We start from the raw sequence: 19,250 nt of genomic DNA, 5'->3' as shown, positions 1-19,250 counted from the left end.
ATTTATTCCACTGATTAGGAACACGACAGTACACAAATTATTAGAAGTTCAGAGCTCTACATGCACTTTGATTGTGAGTATTCAGTATGGTGATAAGCCACCACATGCTGCAATCAGAGCCTCTTAATACCAAGGTATGGAATCAAAAGGTATCTGGATGTGCTGCTGAGAAACACACGCCACTTGGTTTGTTGGTGCACAAAGAAGTTGCTGACCGACTGTATCCCACGCACATTTGACAGATGTCATATCAGGCGAACGTGTAGGCCAGGAAAGTATTGGTATCCATCTTTCGTTGTAGAAGATTCGCACATTCCTTGCCACATGTAGCCATGCATTGTCCTGCTGAAATATGGCATGTGGAGTTGCCTGCAGGAGGAGCAGTGCCTCGTGCACTAAAACCTCCCCTGCCTAACGGTTGCTGTTCGGATTGCCCGCAATACGTAGGGGGTGAGATCACGTGTTATAGCCAATGGCGCCCCAAAGCATCACATTTTTTTGTTTTCCTCTATACTGCTCAACAATGCAATCTGCCTGACTGCGGTCATCGCAGTAGCATCTAACACGTTCATAGCCATCGCCGTAGGAAAAGTTGAAGCAGGACTTGTCTGAAAACACTACATTTTGCTATTCTGTACAGAATTGACAACATTCACGTGGCGTCTGCCATTTGAGGGTTTACTGGTTTGTGATCTTTGGAAGCCAACGCAATGGGCTTGCATGCCACTAGTTCAGCGCTCAGTAGACGGCGTTGAACCGTCAACGTAAACATGCCGACACCCACTGCACTGATACAACTTTGAGCCATCACTGTGGACTAAGTTGTAATGTAAGTTACAGCTACGCAGACGAGATGGGTGTCATCCCGCGCTGTGATCACATTGTATGGTCTAGTACCCATTCATCGTTGTGTACCAACCCCTCCTATCCAGTGTTTCCACACATACATCACTGACATAGCAGCATGCCCTGCTGAGCCCCAGTGAAATAAAATGAAATGTTCGTATGGCATTGTCGGCCAAGGAGAGACCCCACCTGGGGAAGTTCGGCCGCTGAGTTGCAAATCTTTTCAGTTGGCGCCATACGGGGTGACTTACGTATCGATTATGATGACGTGGACAACACAACACCCAGCCCCGAGTGTACAAAATCGCCGATCCACCTGGGAATCGAACCCGCGCCTGCAGCATGGTAGTCAGACGCACTGACCACTCAGCTAAGGTGGCGGACGCCGCAATGTATTGGAATGGTAAGCTTGTTTTAAAAAGACCAATCACTCTGCCTCCCCCCACCCTCCTCAAGCTCAATCATGCCTTGGCATTAAAGAGACATACCAGCACATATTTGCATGTTTCCACCATGTTTGCTGGACCTGTACGGACTAAACTTGGCATTACACCGACCTATCCAGTCACACAAAAGAAGACAATGCTGGGCCTCATACATGCCGTCTCTCCGCAATCTTAAGCACTTGTAACGTTTCGCTGTTCTACACGTACTCTGGTTTTGGATTGATTCAGACCATTCCTTCTGCGTGTTGCAGTTGTCACAAACAGTAGTGTAATTTAAAATAATGTCTCCTGGACAACTCCTTCCATCCCACTGACGAATTTCTGCTTAAAAACCGGTAACAAGTAGAAAAAAAGCGCAGTTGCTTGAGTAGGATCTCTAATATTCTAAAATAATAATGTGTTCTGTGCAATTTTGTCATATGATGACATGATGGAGACCGTGGCTGTTGTTTGAAGCAAATGTTAATGGTTTTGGGACAGCAACCAGCCACAAATTTACTTTCAGTTGCTTTATTCAAAGAGTACCGTTACCGGTTTCAAATCGTTGTGATTCATCCTCTGACGGTTTACACGCTTTATTTATGACATGTGGTGTGTTTTTTACAGATTAATTGTCGTGGAATGTCCGTTTGGAATGTTTGTTTTCATAATATTCGTCCGACAGATGTGAATACATTCCCACTGCATTCTTATTGTAGCACACGTAAATTTTTCTCACTGAACACTTTAGATTTGTCACTGAGAAGATATCTATCAAACACCAACATGTTTTGATACATACAAATATGTACCAAAACATACAAATATGTATCAAAAGATACAAATATGTATCAAAACATGTGGTGCGTGGTAGAAATCTTCTCAGTGACAAATCTAAAGTGTTCAGTGAGAAAAATTTACGTGTGCTACAATAAGAATGCAGTGGGAATGTATTAACATCTGTCGGACGAATATTATGAAAACAAACACTCCAAATAGACATTCCACGACAATTAATCTGTAAAAAACACACCACATGTCATAAAGAAACCGTGTAAACCGTCAGAGGATGAATCACAAACGATTCGAAACCGGTAACGGTACCCTTTGAGTAAAGGAACTGAAAGTAAATTTGTGGCTGGTTGCTGTCCCAGAACCATCAGTAATGTGTTCATTAATGTTAATACTAATCACGTATACATATCCTCTAAACTGAGTCGTTCTACATAATTTCGATAAAAGAATCGTTGAAATAACCTGCGGAAGTTTTAAGTAACTAAACTAACTAAATGTGGTATTACAGAAGTATGGTAATCTACTTGGGGAGACGGGATGTGAATGGAATAATGCTATAGGAAGCAGAGCCGGGAAAGAGGTGCACGAGAAAATATCGTAAATGTGGTGAAGAGGCTGAGTGTCGGGCGCACAGCTGACCTGATCGCTCGTCGACGGAGAAGAAGGAGATGAGCGGCGCCCCCTCCGAGACGAGGCCGTAGCGCATCTCCCGAGGCTGCCCGCGGTCGCCGTCTTCCGCCTGCACGCGGACCACGGCGTCTCCCTGCAGAGAGGACGGGACAGCATGTGACCCAAGCTGTGAGCTAGCTGTGGAATCACGTCACTTGATTCACGCATTACAGCGGGTGTGAAACTGGCACACCTGCGTATTATCGTGTGGTGCCCCCGTGAGTACGCAGAAGTGCCGAAACACGGCGTGGCATGGGCGCGACTAATGCCTGAAGTAGTGCTGGAGGGAAATGGCACCATGAATCTTGCAGGGCTGTCCATAAATGCGTAAGAGCACGGTACAAGGTATCCCAGGTATGTTCAACAGTGTTCATGTCATAAATGCGTAAGAGCACGGTACAAGGTATCCCAGGTATGTTCAACAGTGTTCATGTCTGGGGAAGTTGGTGGCCAGCGAAGTGTTTAAACTCAGAAGAGTGTTCCTAGAGCCACGCTGTGGTAATTCTGGAATTCCGTCGGAATCCACAATGGACTTCAATGGTTGCAGGTGACAGACAGGATGCTTACGTACGTATCACTTGTCAGTCATATCTAGACGTATGAGGGGTCCCATATAACTCCAACTGCACATGCCCCACACCATTACAGAGCCTCCACCAGCTTGAAAAGTCCCCTGCTGACATGCAGGGTCTATGGATTATGAGGTTGTCCCAGTACCCGTAAACGTCCATCCGCTCGATACAATTTGAAACGAGACTTGTCCCACCAGGCAACACGTTTAAAATCACCAACAGTCCAATGTCGGTGTTGACGGGCCCAGGCAAGGCGTAAAGCTTTGTATCATGCTGTCGTCAAGGATACACGAGTGGGCCTTCGGCTGCGAAAGCCCATATCGATGTTGCAATGAACCTTTTTATTGTCTACATATGATGAATATAAAACTGCAAAAAGGTGGGAATTTAAGGAGATAGGACCTGGATAAACTGACAGAAACAAAGGTTGTAGAGAGTTTCAGGGAGAGCATTAGGGAACGATTGACAAGAATGGGGAAAAGAAATACAGTAGAAGAAGAATGGGTAGCTTTGAGAGATGAAATAGTGAAGTCAGCAGAAGATCAAGCAGGTAAAAAGACAAGGGCTAATAGAAATCCTTGGGTAACAGAAGAGATACCGAATTTAATTGATGAAAGGAGAAAATACAAAAATGCAGTAAATGAAGCAGGCAAAAAGGAATACAAACGTCTCAAAAATGAGATCGACAGGAAGTGCAAAATGTCTAAGCACGGATGGCTAAAGGACAAATGTAAGGATGTAGAGGTATATATCACTAGGGGGAAGATAGATACTGCGTACATGAAAATTAAAGAGACCTTTGGAGAAAAGAGAACCACTTGTATGAATATCAAGAACGGAGATGGAAACCCAGTTCTAAGCAAAGAAGGGAAAGCAGAAAGGTGGAAAGAGTATATAGAGGGTCTATACAAGGGAGATGTTCTTGAGGACAATATTATGGAAATAGAAGAGGATGTAGATGAAGATGAAATGGGAGATATGATACTGCGTGAAGAGTTTGATAGAGCACTGAAAGACCTAAGTCGAAACAAGGCTCCGGGAGTAGACAACATTCCATTAGAACTACTGATGGCCTTGGGGGAGCCAGCCCTGACAAAACTCTACCATCTGGAGAGGAAGATGTATGAGACAGGCGAAATGCCCTCAGCCATCAAGAAGAATATAATAATTCCAATCCCAAAGAAAGCAGGTGTTGACGGATGTGAAATTAAAATCAGTTTAATAAGCCACGGCTGCAAAATACTTTACAGACGAATGGAAAAAGTGGTAGAAGCAGACCTCGGGGAAGATCAGTTTGGATTCTGTAGAAATGTTGGAACACGGGAGGCAATACTGACCCTTCGACTTATCTTAGAAAATAGAGTAAGGGAAAACAAACCTACGTTTCTAGCATTTGTAGACTTGGAGAAACTTTTGACAATGTTGACTGGAATACTCTCTTTCAAATTCTAATGGTGGCAGGGGTACAATACGGGGAGCGAAAGGCTATTTACAATTTGTACAGAAACCAGATGGCAGTTATAAGAGTCGAGGGACATGAAAGGGAAGCAGTGCTTGGGAAGGGAGTGAGACAGGGTTGTAGCCTCTCCCCGATGTTATTCAATCTATACATTGAGCAAGCAGTAAAGGAAACAAAAGAAAAATTCGGAGTAGGTATTAAAATCCATTGAGAAGAAATAAAAACTTTGAGGGTGGCCGATGACATTGTAATTCTGTCAGAGACAGCAAAGGACTTAGAAGAGCAGTTAAACGGAATGGACAGTGTCTTGAAGGCAGGATATAAGATGAACATCAACAAAAGCAAAACGAGGATAATGGAATGTAGTCGAATTAAGTCGGGTGATGGTGGGGGAATTAGATTAGGAAATGAGACACTTAAACTAGTAAAGAAGTTTTGCTATTTGGGGTCAGTATTGCCTCACGTGTGCCCATAGTTCTACGGAATCCAAACTTCGGCTTCTACCACTTTTTCCATTCGTCTGTAAAGAATTAGCGTTAGTATTTTGCAGCCGTGACTTATTAAACTGATAGTTCGGTAATTTTCACATCTGTCAACGCCTGCTTTCTTTGAGATTGGAATTATTATATTCTTCTTGAAGTCTGAGGGTATTTCGCCAGTCTCATACATTTTGCTCACCAGATGGTAGAGTTTTGTCAGGACTGGCTCTCCCAAGGCTGTCAGTAGTTCTAATGGAATGTTGTCTACTCCGGGGGCCTTGTTTCGACTCAGGTCTTTCAGTGCTCTGACAAACTCTTCACGCAGTATCGTATCTCCCATTTCGTCTTCATCTACATTCTCTTCCATTTCCAGAATATTGTCCTCAAGTACGTCGCCCTTGTATAGACCCTCTATATACTCCTTCCACCTTTCTGCTTTCCCTTCTTTGCTTAGAACTGGGCTTCCATCTGAGGTATTGATGTTCATGGAAGTGGTTCTCTTATCTCCAAAGGTCTCTTTAATTTTCCTGTAGGCAGTATCTATCTTACCCCTAGTGAGATAAACCTCTACAGCCTTACATTTGTCCTCTAGCCATGCCTGCTTAGCCATTTTGCACTTCCAGTCGATCTCATTTTTGAGACGTTTGTATTCATTTTTGCCTGCTACATTTACTGCATTTTTATATTTTCTCATTTCATCAATTAAATTCTATTCAATGAGGAGGTACTGAACAGAATTTGGGAGAAGAGGAGTTTGTGGCACAGCTTGGCTAGAAGAAGGGATCGTTTGGTAGGACATATTCTGAGGCAACAAGGGATCACCAATTTAGTATTGGAGGGCGGGGCGGAGGGTAAAAATTGTAGAGGGAGACCAAGAGATGAATAGACTAAGCAGATTGAGAAGGATGTAGGTTGCAGTAGGTACTGAGAAACTTGCACAGGATAGAGTAGTACGGAGAGCTGCATCAAACCAGTCTCTGGACTGAAGACCACAACAACAACATGGTGAATACAGTTATGTCCTGGGAGTGAATGACAGCTTGCAGTGTGGACGAGAGGGCGACGTACCTGCTTGACGGCGCTGGTGAGTCTGGTGAGGGGCGGCGCGTGCGTGAAGTATGGCGGCGAGTCCTGCACGTCGAGCACGGCCACGGCGACGCTCGCCGTCGCCACGTTGCGCGTGTCCAGCTCAGGGTCCGCGTAGGCGTTCTGTCAACACACACCCAGCGGCGTTACGCCTCGCCAGCTGAGCGGCCACGGCGTCGCTCCCAGCAGCTACGTAACACGATTCAAGTACGGCTCACCTCCCGGGTTGTTCAACGTGGCGTAGGTATCCTCAAGGATGAAGAAGGAGGGGGGAAGATGGAGTGGGCCTTACAGGATACACTTGTCCCCGCCTGGAATCAGGGATACAGACTTCTTTTTCTTTTCGGAAGGGGTAACTAAGGACCGTCGGCTAATTTCAATTCCTTATTCGTTGTTCTTTTCTTTTCTTCCACTGTTCTTTCATCTGTTCACTACGTTTATTTCTTCCTATCTTCTGACCCCTTCAGTCCACTTTTTTCACTTTCCCACCCTTCAATTTTACCACGTTCAATGCTTTTCCGCTAAATTCGTCTCTGTTAGTTGCTTCTTCGGATTTTACGAGGGTGAGTCAAATGAAAACTTTAAATTTGTAATAACAAATCGAAATTTCGCGCCGTTATCCTTTAAGGGGGGTAGGACGTCAAACGGGCTGACTTGGAGCAGGAGAGGCATCAGAGGACATTTTAATTTCCAGTGTCTATACTTTTACAAATAAATTCATAAAACTTTGTCAGCATCACTAGGAAGGATTCAGGATTCACACTCATTGCAGTGGAAGTTCGAAAACATAACGAAGTAATTTTTTTTACATGTCAAATGTCATCATTTTTTTCACTTACTAATGGCAGCATTTGTTGCTATAGGTACACTTTTCTTCATATGTTAGAGAGATTCTTTGATGAATTTTTGCGCAGCATACATACCATACTTACAGGCACACGTAACTGTAGAATTCATTTAATTTATGAAAAAACGATTGAACTGTTATATTTTAAACTTCAAGTTTACAAAAAACATAAATTTCATAGTTAATTACCTCACTTTTTACCACAGTTTTTAATAGAATTCGCCGGCCGGTGTGGCCGTGCGGTTACAGGCGCTTCAGTCTGGAACCGCGTGACCGCTACGGTCGCAGGTTCGAATCCTGCCTCGGGCATGGACGTGTGTGATGTCCTTAGGTTAGTTAGGTTTAAGTAGTTCTAAGTTCTAGGGGACTGATGATGTCAGATGTTAAGTCCCATAGTGCTCAGAGCCATTTTTTTAATAGATTTCGAAAATTCTAGAGTTTCATACACCTTTAAGTATGGTTTGTATGCTGTGCAAAATTCATCGAAGAATTTGTCTTACTTATGAAGAAAAGTGTACCCACAGCAACAAATGCCATGAGTAAGTGAAAAAAATGATGAAATTTCACATGTAAAAAAAAACCATTTCGTTATGTTTTTGTTGTGTACATAGTTCCGCGTAGTAGTCAGCGCGTACACAACTTTCCCACTAGAGCGCGCCCCGCTAAGCTCAACAGCGCAGGCGCAGCGCTCGTCCATCTCCGCACTACGAGATGGCGCTGTCTTAGAAACGGACCAAATTCTGCTTCCGCCGATCCGCATATTAATATGTAACGCAGCCAATGAGATTGCTGCTAACGTAGAACCTTTTCTCCTCGCGGATCACACTCGCACAGTGATACCTGAACGCGCGAGGTATTATGACGAGTGTACAAACCTCCGATTAGTCAGTCTGTACCAGTCTGCATTAGTCTGTAGTCAAGTTTCAGTCTGCGCCTAATAAGATTATCATATTCCTGTACATAGCCATGAAGAGAAATGTATAGCCACTTTGTCAAGTATCAGAGATATGTGAGAATAAGATTAACGTGCCAAGACCAAAGGAACTTCAAATTGTCAATTGTAAACAGCATCCAGAATCAAGTTACATAATGTCTATGATTTTTGTTACTTTAATAAATGTGTGTGAAAATTAATCAAGTTCTGTTTAAAGTTAGTCATCGTCAATCTGCTACTCTAAGCGTGCAAGTGGCATTTCTATCGTCTGACCTAACAGCAGAAGATAAACACGCCACAATAAGAGCACGAGGCATTGCTGACACTCGCCTACTTCATTAGAGCAACAAGTCAAATAATCTGATGGTGTGTGTACCGAAGGTCTTACAGTACGCACACCACAGTTTTCGAACTTCCACTGCTATGAGTGTGAATTGTGAATCCTTCCTGCTCATGCTGACAAAGTTTTATGAATTTATTTGTAAAAGTATAGGCAGTGGAAATTAAAATGTCCTGTGGTGCCTCTCCTGCTCCAAGTCGGCCCGTTTGACGTCCTACCCCCCTTAAGTTGGTAAGCGTGCTACAAACAGCGTGCAGAATGGCCTGTAGGTGGCAGCATAGTGCAGATGCACACATACCGTCGCAGTATCAGCATACAGATGGTCTCCCCACTTGCAACTTGCACCAGGGAAGAACAGCGTTCTGTTATTCGGTTTTTGCGTAGTGAAGGTGTGAAACCTATTGAAATTCATCGACGAATGAAGGTTCAGTACGGTGGTGCATGTTTGTCACAGCAGTAAGTCTACGAATGGAGTAGGAAGTTCGCAAAGGTGCTCCTCGTCCAGGTCAGGCACAACGAGTTGTGACTCCACAGAACATTGCAGCAGTTGAAGCCATAGTGAAGAAAAACCGCCTAGTGACACTGAATGGCATTGCAGCATGTTTACAGATTAGTCGTGGGTCAGCACACCACATTGTGAATGATGTGCTCCAGTTTCAAAAAGTGTCTGCAAGATGGATGCCACGGCAGCTGACTCCTGAAATGAGAGAAACGACGTGTTGATGCTTGTGAAGAACTTCTTCGGCGCTTTGAACGAGAAGGTGATGGCTTCCTTGCAAAAATCGTTACTTGGGAAGAAACTTGGGTTCACTTCCACCAACCAGAAACGAAGAGAGCGAGCAAAGAATGGCGCCATTCCTCATCACCAAGTGATTTCCATATGTTTGAACCACTCAGAGACGCAATGGGAGGAAAGAAGTTCCGTTCTGATGAAGAGGTACGCCACGCGGTGCATGAGTGGTTGTGCGGACTACCAAAAGAATTTTTTTCTAAACGAATTTATCCACTTTGTAAGCGCTGGAGGACTTGCATTGAGTGTGGGGGAGATTATGTTGAAAAGTGATACAGCTTTGTACACTTCTGCACAATAAATAATATTTTAAAAAATATTTAAGGTTTTCATTTGACTCACCCTCGTATATTACACTGTAAGACAGAAAAGAGAAGGACTTATCCAAATTAGACGGCAGCCGGTAGACGTGATATACACGTACAAACAAACAAATGATTAAAATTTCAGAAAGATTGGATGATTTATTGAAGAGAACGAGTTTCAAAAATTGATTAAGTCAGTAACGTATTGGTCCACATCTGGCCCTTATGCAAGCAGTTATTTGGCTTGACATCGATTGACAGATTTGTTGGATGTCCTCCCGAGTGATATCGTGCCAAATTCTGGCCAGTTGGTGCGTCAGATCGCCAAAATTCCGAGCTGGTTGGAAATCTCTGCCAGTAATGCTCCAAACGTTCTCAATTGGGGAGGCATCTGGCGACCAACCTGTCCAAGGTAGTGTTTGGCAAGCACTGAGACAAGCAGTAGATCCTCGCACAAACGAAAAAATGGCTGACATCGAAATAAGTGTCCAAGGAATAGAAAAGCAACTGGAATCACTCAACAGAGGAAAGTCCACTGGACCTGACGGTATACCAATTTGATTCTACGCCGAGTACGCGAAAGAACTTGCCCCCCTTCTAACAGCTGTGTACCACAAGTCTCTAGAGGAACGGAAGGTGCCAAATGACTGGAAAAGAGCACAGGTAGTCCCAGTCTTCAAGAAGGGTCGTCGAGCAGATGCGCAAAACTATAGACCTATATCTCTGACGTCGATCTGTTGTAGAATTTTAGAACATGTTTCTTGCTCACGTATCATGTCATTTCTGGGAACCCAGAATCTACTCTGTAGGAATCAACATGGATTCCGGAAACAGCGATCGTGTGAGACCCAACTCGTTTTATTTGTTCATGAGACCCAGAAAATATTAGATACGGGCTCCCACGCAGATGCTATTTTCCTTGACTTCAGGAAGGCGTTCGATACAGTTCCGCACTGCCGCCTGATAAACAAAGTAAGAGCCAACGGAATATCAGATCAGCTGTGTGGCTGGATTGAAGAGTTTTTAGCAAACAGAACGCAGCATGTTGTTCTCAATGGAGAGACGTCTACAGACGTTAAAGTAACCTCTGGCGTGCCACAGGGGAGTGTTATGGGACCATTGCTTTTCACAACATATATAAATGACCTAGTAGATAGTGTCGGAAGTTCCATGCGGCTTTTCGCGGATGATGCTGTAGTATACAGAGAAGTTGAAGCATTAGAAAATTGTAGCGAAATGCAGGAAGATCTGCAGCGGATAGGCACTTGGTGCAGGGAGTGGCAACTGACCCTTAACATAGACAAATGTAACCAATTGCGAATGCATAGAAAGAAGGATCCTTTATTGTATGATTATATGATAGCGGAACAAACACTGGTAGCAGTTACTTCTGTAAAATATCTGGGAGTAAGCGTGCGGAACGATTTGAAGTGGAATGATCATATAAAATTAATTGTTGGTAAGGCGGGTACCAGGTTGAGATTCATTGGGAGAGTCCTTAGAAAATGTAGTCCATCAACAAAGGAGGTGACTTACAAAACCCTCGTTCGACCTATACTTGAGTATTGCTCATCAGTGTGCAATCCGTACCAGGTCGGGTTGACGGAGGAGATAGAGGATCCAAAGAAGAGCGGCGCGTTTCGTCACAGGGTTATTTGGTAAGCGTGATAGCGTTACGGAGATGTTTTTGCAAAACTCAAGCTACAGACTCTGCAAGAGAGGCACTCTGCATCGCGGTGTAGCTTGCTGTTCAGGTTTCGAGAGGGTGCGTTTCTGGATGAGGTACCGAATATATTGCTTCCCCCTACTTATACCTCCCGAGGAGATCACGAATGTAAAATTAGAGAGATTCGAGCGCGCACGGAGGCTTTCCGGCAGTCGTTCTTCCCGCTAACCATACGCGACTGGAACCGGAGAGGGAGGTAATGACAGTGGCACGTAAAGTGCCCTCCGCCACACACCGTTGGGTGACTTGCGGAGTATAAATGTAGATGTAGATGTAGAAATTCTCGCCGTGTGCGGGCGATCATTGTCTTGCTGCAATGTAAGCCCAGGATGGCTTGCCATGAAGAGCAACAAAACAGGATGTAGAATATTGTCGACGTACCGCTGTGCTGTAAGTGTGCCGCGGCATCCTGCTATGAATAGAAATGGCATCCTAGACCATTACTCCTGCGTATCGGGCTGTATCTCGGGCGATAGTTTGTTTTCCCACCCCTGTCTGGGGCATTTCCAGACTAGTTTCCGCGGCTCATTGAGGCTCGGTTCGAAGTGGGACTCTTCATTGGAGACAGTTCTACTCCAGTCAATGAGATTTCAGGCAGAAGACGTGTCTGGAGAAGCACCGGACAGTGGTGGGGTAACCACCTGACTGTCGCCTGCCATACAACCCGTTAATCAGGAGTGATGGTCTGGAGTGCCGTTTCTTTTCGCAGCAGCAACCCTTTGGTTGTCATCCACGGGACCCTTATAGCATAGCGTTACATCATGGCGATCCATTGTGGGCTTACATTTTAGCAAGATAAAGATTATTAACACTAACAGTAACAATTATTAACATTAACAGCAGAAATTATTCGAAGCAGGCCTCATTAAGAAGAGAATGGTTTGCAAACTACTCTCTTGAAGATCTGTACAGTGGCAATGTTTCAAAATTCAAACATTTGTGAATGCGGAGCACTGCTGCGACGTTTTAAATAGATGAATATTGAATAAAGAATTCAGCTTCTTGATTTGTGTACCCTTCCCTTCTGTCAACAATATCCCTAAAAAAAAAAAGAGTCGGCCACTAAATCTACATGAGAAGTGTTTTACTACGACTCCACTGGAAGTGGGAGGGAATCATGAGCAGATGGCAAGCTCTGCTAGATAAGCACTTGCTCAGAAGCGTCACCCAATGACAGGGCGGCCATCCTCCTATACTGCTTACTTTTGATATTCCTTTTCAGTATTTGCTAGCATTAAATTCTTGTTATAGAAAGGGACAATCAACTACTGACAATGTTTTTACAATACAGCAAGTTATAGAAAAGAGACGAGAATTTACTTGGGAAACCCAGATTACTTGGTAATGTGAACAGAGAAATGCTGTGGAATGTAATGGCTAAATGAGGTTGTCCATCTCACCTCGTAAATTCTATCAAGAGTTTATATGCGAACGTCACCGTCACCAACATAATCACTATAATGTCAATGAACACAAATAAAGGGGTAAGGACGCTGTATTTCCCCGACACGCTTTTATATGTAGGTGAAGTGTTCAGTAAAGGGAATATAGTGAATAAAAATGTTTTTTTTTAGGTTGTGACGCTATATTAAATGTACTCCTATATGCAGATGAGCAAACCGTGGTTCCAGAGAATGAAAATGGACTTCAGTTGGGGGCCAATAAATTGCAGCAGATGGACTCAGAATACAACCTAAAACTGTCTGTAGATAAAACGAAAGTGATGGAATTTCAAAGCGCACAGCCTGTAAGATCGAAAGTAGCCTTGAATAACGAATACCTGGAGCAAGTTGAACATTTTCAACGTTAAAGTTGTGACGACACATGTGAATATAATCATGATGTAGTCCAAAAATGAAATAAAGTTATTTCCAAGTGTGGAACTATTCTAAAAAATTTGCAGAAGAAATTCAGGAAAGAAACCCGCTGAAGGTTTACAAAAGCATAGCAGTACCAACCCTTATTTATGGAAGTGCAGCATGGTTGACAACACAACACCAAGAAAGTTGAATGCAGGCTCAAGAAATGACGTTCCTAAGAAAAGTGCAAGGATGTACAAGAGAAGATAGTAAAAGAAAGAAAGAACATGTGGATCGTAGGGGTGGGGGGATTCCCGGTAAAGGTATTCAATTATATGTCCACTGGAAGAAGAAATGTAGGAAGGACACACATAAAATAAAAAAGAATTGCTTATTTTGTCGTACTATCACCCTTGTCTCCATAGGAAGCCTCTATTTCTCCCTTATAAACTTCAACTGTAGCCTTTGATGTTTTACTTTAATTATTTATTATTAAATTACAATAATTTGCCTTTGATTTTCTGGGACGTTATTGGTCGCGCACTCTAGGCTAACCACCTCCGGCTGCACAGTTAGGCGTCACTGCCGCTCGCTGATGCCCAATAGAGTTAATATTGTGACCTCCGGGGGGTGACTTGCGAGAACGAGCACAAGGTTTTGAGACACAGCGGTACTATACGCACAAACTAAGCTGGCGCTCGTAATTTTTCAAAGCAACCCTCTGTTACTATTCGAATTCCAAAAGGTGGAAAACGAAAGATGACGACAATTCAGAGACGAGATGAAGTTGGTATATTCTCACATCACATAACGGTGTAGCAGAGAAATTCCCTTCTTCCACTCTTTTAGTAACGTTGATGAGCATCCCATTGCAGAAAGTGATATGTGTCCAGTATAAACGGCAGAGAAGAATCTACCCAGCACGTTATAGATATGCTAGCCCCACGGAAGGGCCACTGAGGCCGCGGATGTCTTGACACCTGTAGCACTCGATGTGAGTCTGGCGAGTGTTCTATCGACCGAGCGCACTGGGTGGAGATCTTCAGAAGGTTTCGCCCAAGTCACACAAGTACATCCGCAGTGGCGGATTACAGCATTAGCGAATGGCATGCAAAGATCATAAGTAGTGCCGATGGCTCTGAGAATCTGCGGTGAATGAGGCAGTGGAAGCAAGAGTGCATGTCGATTTAGTCATTCGGTTCAGAAGGTTCGCCCTGCATTCTGTGTGAAAAGATGCGTTAAAGCAAATTTATTACCAGTGTTCTCGGCTGGGAAGAGTTGAAGGTGGATTGGACATTGACAGCTGAGCGGAAATTTTCAAATGTCTCGCCACCATCAAGAATACTTTAGCACAACACATATAGATGTTAGGACACTATTTCATGAACCAATGATAATTGGAAGACGCTAATACGGTCTAATGTCACATCCTGTATGCAGATAAAGATTGAGTAGCCATTTGCCAGACGGACATAGATGCTTATGCTTAAAATTTTCTTAATGATGTGACCTTAAAAATTGCATGACTCAAGGTTTCATAGTAATTTGTTGGTGTTATTGTTGCTCACCTATCACGATTTTCTGACGAGCATTATGTAAACGGTTTAAATTTGAATTTATCGTACATAAATTGTTCAGTAGCACGGACGGAATAGTCTAAAATTATAACTCAGTTTCCTTTGCTAGTGTTGTTAAAGCATTGTTTACCGAACATTTTAGCAGCTTCCTGGATTGCTGACTCATCCATCTTGAACATGATCGAATAACTACAGTCGTTTCTATAGCGTTAAATCTTGTGTATATTTCATCCTCCATCACCACTGACGAAATTAACCGCCCTACTGCACCAGACAAAACTGAAAAGTCTCATGGAAACAATTCATCAGAAGTATACATTCACTCTGTGAAGCATTGCCGACAGTTTAACGTTGTATTAACTGTTTTCGTTCAGACTTTTCTATTATTTGTATAGCTGTATGTTGTGACTTGATACCTTATAAAAGAGAAAACAAACACACACTGCACTCACCATTGCCATCACGGTTAGCATGTACATCGTTTGCTTCTCGAAGTCGAGTTCCCCAGCGAGTATGATATCCGCCTTGATGGTCGACGCAGACTCCAGAGAGGTATTCCCCAGGCTGAACAGTGGAGAGCCCTGCGGTAAAACAGGAATCCGTAGCTCTTGGTGCAAGTTACACTTCAGAAAACGTTCAACACTAACTCAATCATTTGGTTAGGTAGTGTGAAAAATTACTGACAACTTAGGACGAATAAATACATGTTTTACCAACTGACAATAAATTTGGAAATTCGTGGTAAGGTATTATGGGACAAAAGAGCTGAAGTCATCGGTCCCTAAGCTTGTGCACTACTTAATCTAACTTACGCTAAGGACGACCCACACACCCATGCCCGAGGGAGGACTCGAACCTCCGACGGGGGGAGCCGCGCGGTCCGTGACAAGGCGTCTCAGACCGCGCGGCTACGCTGCACGGCAACTAACAATAAGAAAATGCCTCTGCATATATATTATTTGAATAATTACCGACCCGGAATCTCACCCTTACTAACGAAAACGTAGTAATTTCCAAAAACCGCTACGGTCAGCCTTTCCCAGTTAGTTGTAATTGGCCAGTCACAAATAGGACATAAGCAGTACATATCTTTAGTTTAAACATTGCGCATCGAAATACTCTCGACTGCAAGTGTAAGTGACGATCATTGGCGATAAGGAAGTGTTTGAAGCAAACAAAATCAATATTTTCTTCTAATAGAACAGCATAGTAATACGATCACAGTGAGGAGCCGAAACGTTACGAGCACTGGGTACCTCGAGATTACAGGGTGTTTCAAAAATGACCGGTATATTTGAAACGGCAATAAAAACTAAACGAGCAGCGATAGAAATACACCGTTTGTTGCAATATGCTTGGGACAACAGTACATTTTCAGGCGAACAAACTTTCGAAATTACAGTAGTTACAATTTTCAACAACAGATGGCGCTGCAAGTGATGTGAAAGATATAGAAGACAACGCAGTCTGTGGGTGCGCCATTCTGTACGTCGTCTTTCTGCTGTAAGCGTGTGCTGTTCACAACGTGCAAGTGTGCTGTGGACAACATGGTTTATTCCTTAGAACAGAGGATTTTTCTGGTGTTGGAATTCCACCGCCTAGAACACAGTGTTGTTGCAACAAGACTAAGTTTTCAACGGAGGTTTAATGTAACCAAAGGACCGAAAAGCGATACAATAAAGGATCTGTTTGAAAAATTTCAACGGACTGGGAACGTGACGGATGAACGTGCTGGAAAGGTAGGGCGACCGCGTACGGCAACCACAGAGGGCAACGAATTGAACAGCTGAAGCAGTACATCTCATCTGCATGTGAAGCCATTCCGCCAGACTCGTTGTCAAAGGTTTCGGGTAATTTCATTCGGAGACTACGCCATATTATTGCTACGCATGGTGGATATGTGGAAAATATCGTACTATAGAATTTCCCAGACCGCAGTGCCATCTGTTGTTGACAATTGTAACTACTGTAATTTCGAAAGTTTGTCTGCCTGAAAATGTACTGTTATCCCAAGCATATTGCAACAAACGGTGTATTTCTATCGCTGCTCGTTTAGTTTTTATTGCCGTTTCAAATATACCGGTCATTTTTGAAACACCCTGTAGATGCCTCCTGGTGGCTTTAGGGGCGCGTATTGTGGTCGCTATAATTAAACTGCCGGTGTTCCGAGCGCTACAGTGCGGGTAGTCGTTGCGCTCGTGGAGTATGCTGAAAATATAATAGTTTCACTTTCTGCCACCTGGTGAATATACAGCGCTGCAAGCAGTCTGAATGTGAAATGTTTCTTGTTTTTGACGTCAGTATGTTGTTTATCGCTTTTCCAAAAACTGCTACGGTCGCAGGTTCGAATCCTGCCTCGGGCGTGGATGTGTGTGATGTCCTTAGGTTAGTTTAAGTAGTTCTAAGTTCTAGGGGACTGATGACCTCAGCTGTTAAGTCCTATAGTGCTCAGAGCCATTTGAACACAAGGCCAAAATTGCGCTATAGTGGTTTGTGGACCATCGTAGTGAACTCGCGTTGCCGTCTTGGGCACCAAATTCTCCTGATGTGAATACGAATAACACATCTGGAATGCTATCGGGTTGCAGCTCCACGCTCGCACACCACCTGCTCGTAATTTGCGGGAATTGCATCACCTGCGCCTAGACATCTGGTGTTGTCGAATGCATGCCACGCAGAATCGCTGCTGTATTGCGTTTCAAAAGTGCGTCAGCACGCCATTAACCAGATGGTCATAATGTCTAGGCTCCTCAGTACAAATTTCGTCAAGCAGCGAATTACAGTCGACTGTTGAGCTTTGCTGCGACTGGTCTGAAAATCGGAAGTTGTTGGAGATACACTCGCCGTCTACGTCAGGATTCCCTTTCATGTTCTATCAGCATCGTGATTCCTTTGCTGTGAAAAATTGCGAGCTGTGCAACGACAACGCGATATCAATATATCGAGTTTCACTTGCCTAGAAGCGGGTGATCTTCAAGGGGTCCAAGCAAACCGTAATTGTGCAGGGAAATATCTGGACTGAGTGAAAGTTACAAGAAGAGTTCTCATTGGTGCCTACTAGAAGTTTCAGTCCCAAGCGGCGAATGATGATGAGCATGTGCGTAAATATCGCCATTATAATCAGTTTTTTTTGTTTACTGCTGGATAAATGGGTCTTTCATACTTCTCCATCCATTGCAGTCTTCAAATATAGGTTTTCCTTGCGTATTTTATATCAAGTAATCCTCATATTCAAATACGTTGTTGCCTAGAGTTTCATATCTTGAGCCACTGAGCAAGAAAACTTACTTAGGAAGTCATTTGTTGTAAATGACTTTCATGTTATGTATCAGTTCGTGAGTTGGACGCATTCGTATGACTCAAAGACTCTGTAGTCCATGGTATCATCTGCTAAAATAGCGTTATCTTCGGTTGAGTAGTGAAAAGCTTGTCTCTAAGCTATATTTTGAACGTTACGCATAGTCAGCCAATCAGGTTAGTTGCCGTCGAGTTTCGAGTTAGATAGGGACATGTGAACAGTCACTACTACTCGTGGTCTCCATCTGAAGCGGTTAACATCGTTCTGCCTACCGACGATTTGTAAGGTTTATACATTTTCCCTGTGTATTACTGACTTGAGCATTTCGATTTCGAAACTACGGTGTCCAGCATTATTGGCGACATCGCTTTTTTGCTTGCTATGCACTGGCCTAATTCTGTGTTACGTGATTTTTCAGGTACATCTGCGAGAAATGGTTTGCAATTGTGTGTCCGTGAGCAAGGCTGGTCTTTGAGTGGTTCGAGTCTTTGTTTGAACATGCGAAGATCAACATCTATATTTCATTGAGTCATCTGCAACCATCGGTCGTCTTTCACATTATTTGCCCAGTTTCTAAACGGTATTACGAGGATTGACTTTTTGTGAATGTGTGGTACTCTACATGACCCGTTAGGGGAAATTCATGTATATTATATATTATTCAAGAGGTTTCGTCTCTCCTTTCTGAATAATAACTGCAGTCAGTTGAAATTCTCTGGCAAGTATTTTCCTCCCGAAGTCGTTTCTCAATCCTACCATCTCTAATAATCACGTGCGAGCTACGTTTGTTGATGTTAGTACAATGTGCGTAGACAAAATATTTAAATTGAACTGCCTTCGGCAGAATTAATGTTACTATAATCTTCTTTCAGCAGACACAGTATTTTGGAATTTATGTACGATTTTCAGAAAAATAACGTGGTTACAGGTCATAGTGAACTTCGACACCTGTTGCAGCAGTGAATATTTCGAGATATTGCTTTCAAAAGTACTTCCTATGAGGAGAGATACATTTACATTGATTAGTTGTATTAGAACAGTTGAGGATGTTCGTTGCTGTTTATCTTCATTTACTTTATGTTAAACTTCCCTTTATTGTTCCATTGCGCTCTGGAAGTTTGCTCATTACTTCACATTTCATTAAAATCTAACAGACCTCATTGTTGTTCATTCGTGGGTCAAATTTCTTGCTAAGGGGAATGTTTTCATGGCGTTAATACCGGATTTATAACTTGATATGCAATCACAGGCAAAAGCGTTAGAGGTAGAGGGCACCATTCAACTTTAGTCCACCTCCCGTTAG

General features: G+C 43.3%; 1 protein-coding gene across 1 annotated transcript in view; it reads right to left on the bottom strand.

Moving 5' to 3' along the window:
• The window catches only part of LOC126128123 (cadherin-86C-like), a 334,718-nt gene that overhangs the window by 226,210 nt on the left and 89,258 nt on the right, over positions 1-19,250 (bottom strand). The window contains exons 5-7 of the mRNA XM_049915150.1: positions 15,102-15,230; positions 6,314-6,454; positions 2,706-2,829 (exon numbers count right to left, since the gene is read on the bottom strand). Of these exons, the coding sequence (XP_049771107.1) occupies positions 2,706-2,829; positions 6,314-6,454; positions 15,102-15,230 (394 nt within the window). The remainder of the gene's footprint in view (positions 1-2,705; positions 2,830-6,313; positions 6,455-15,101; positions 15,231-19,250) is intronic.

The sequence above is a fragment of the Schistocerca cancellata genome, chromosome 1, assembly GCF_023864275.1.
Source record: "Schistocerca cancellata isolate TAMUIC-IGC-003103 chromosome 1, iqSchCanc2.1, whole genome shotgun sequence".
Taxonomy (NCBI): Eukaryota; Metazoa; Arthropoda; class Insecta; order Orthoptera; family Acrididae; genus Schistocerca; species Schistocerca cancellata.
The sequence above is the reverse complement of the archived record's forward strand: the minus strand, read 5'-3'. Positions and strand labels throughout refer to the sequence as shown.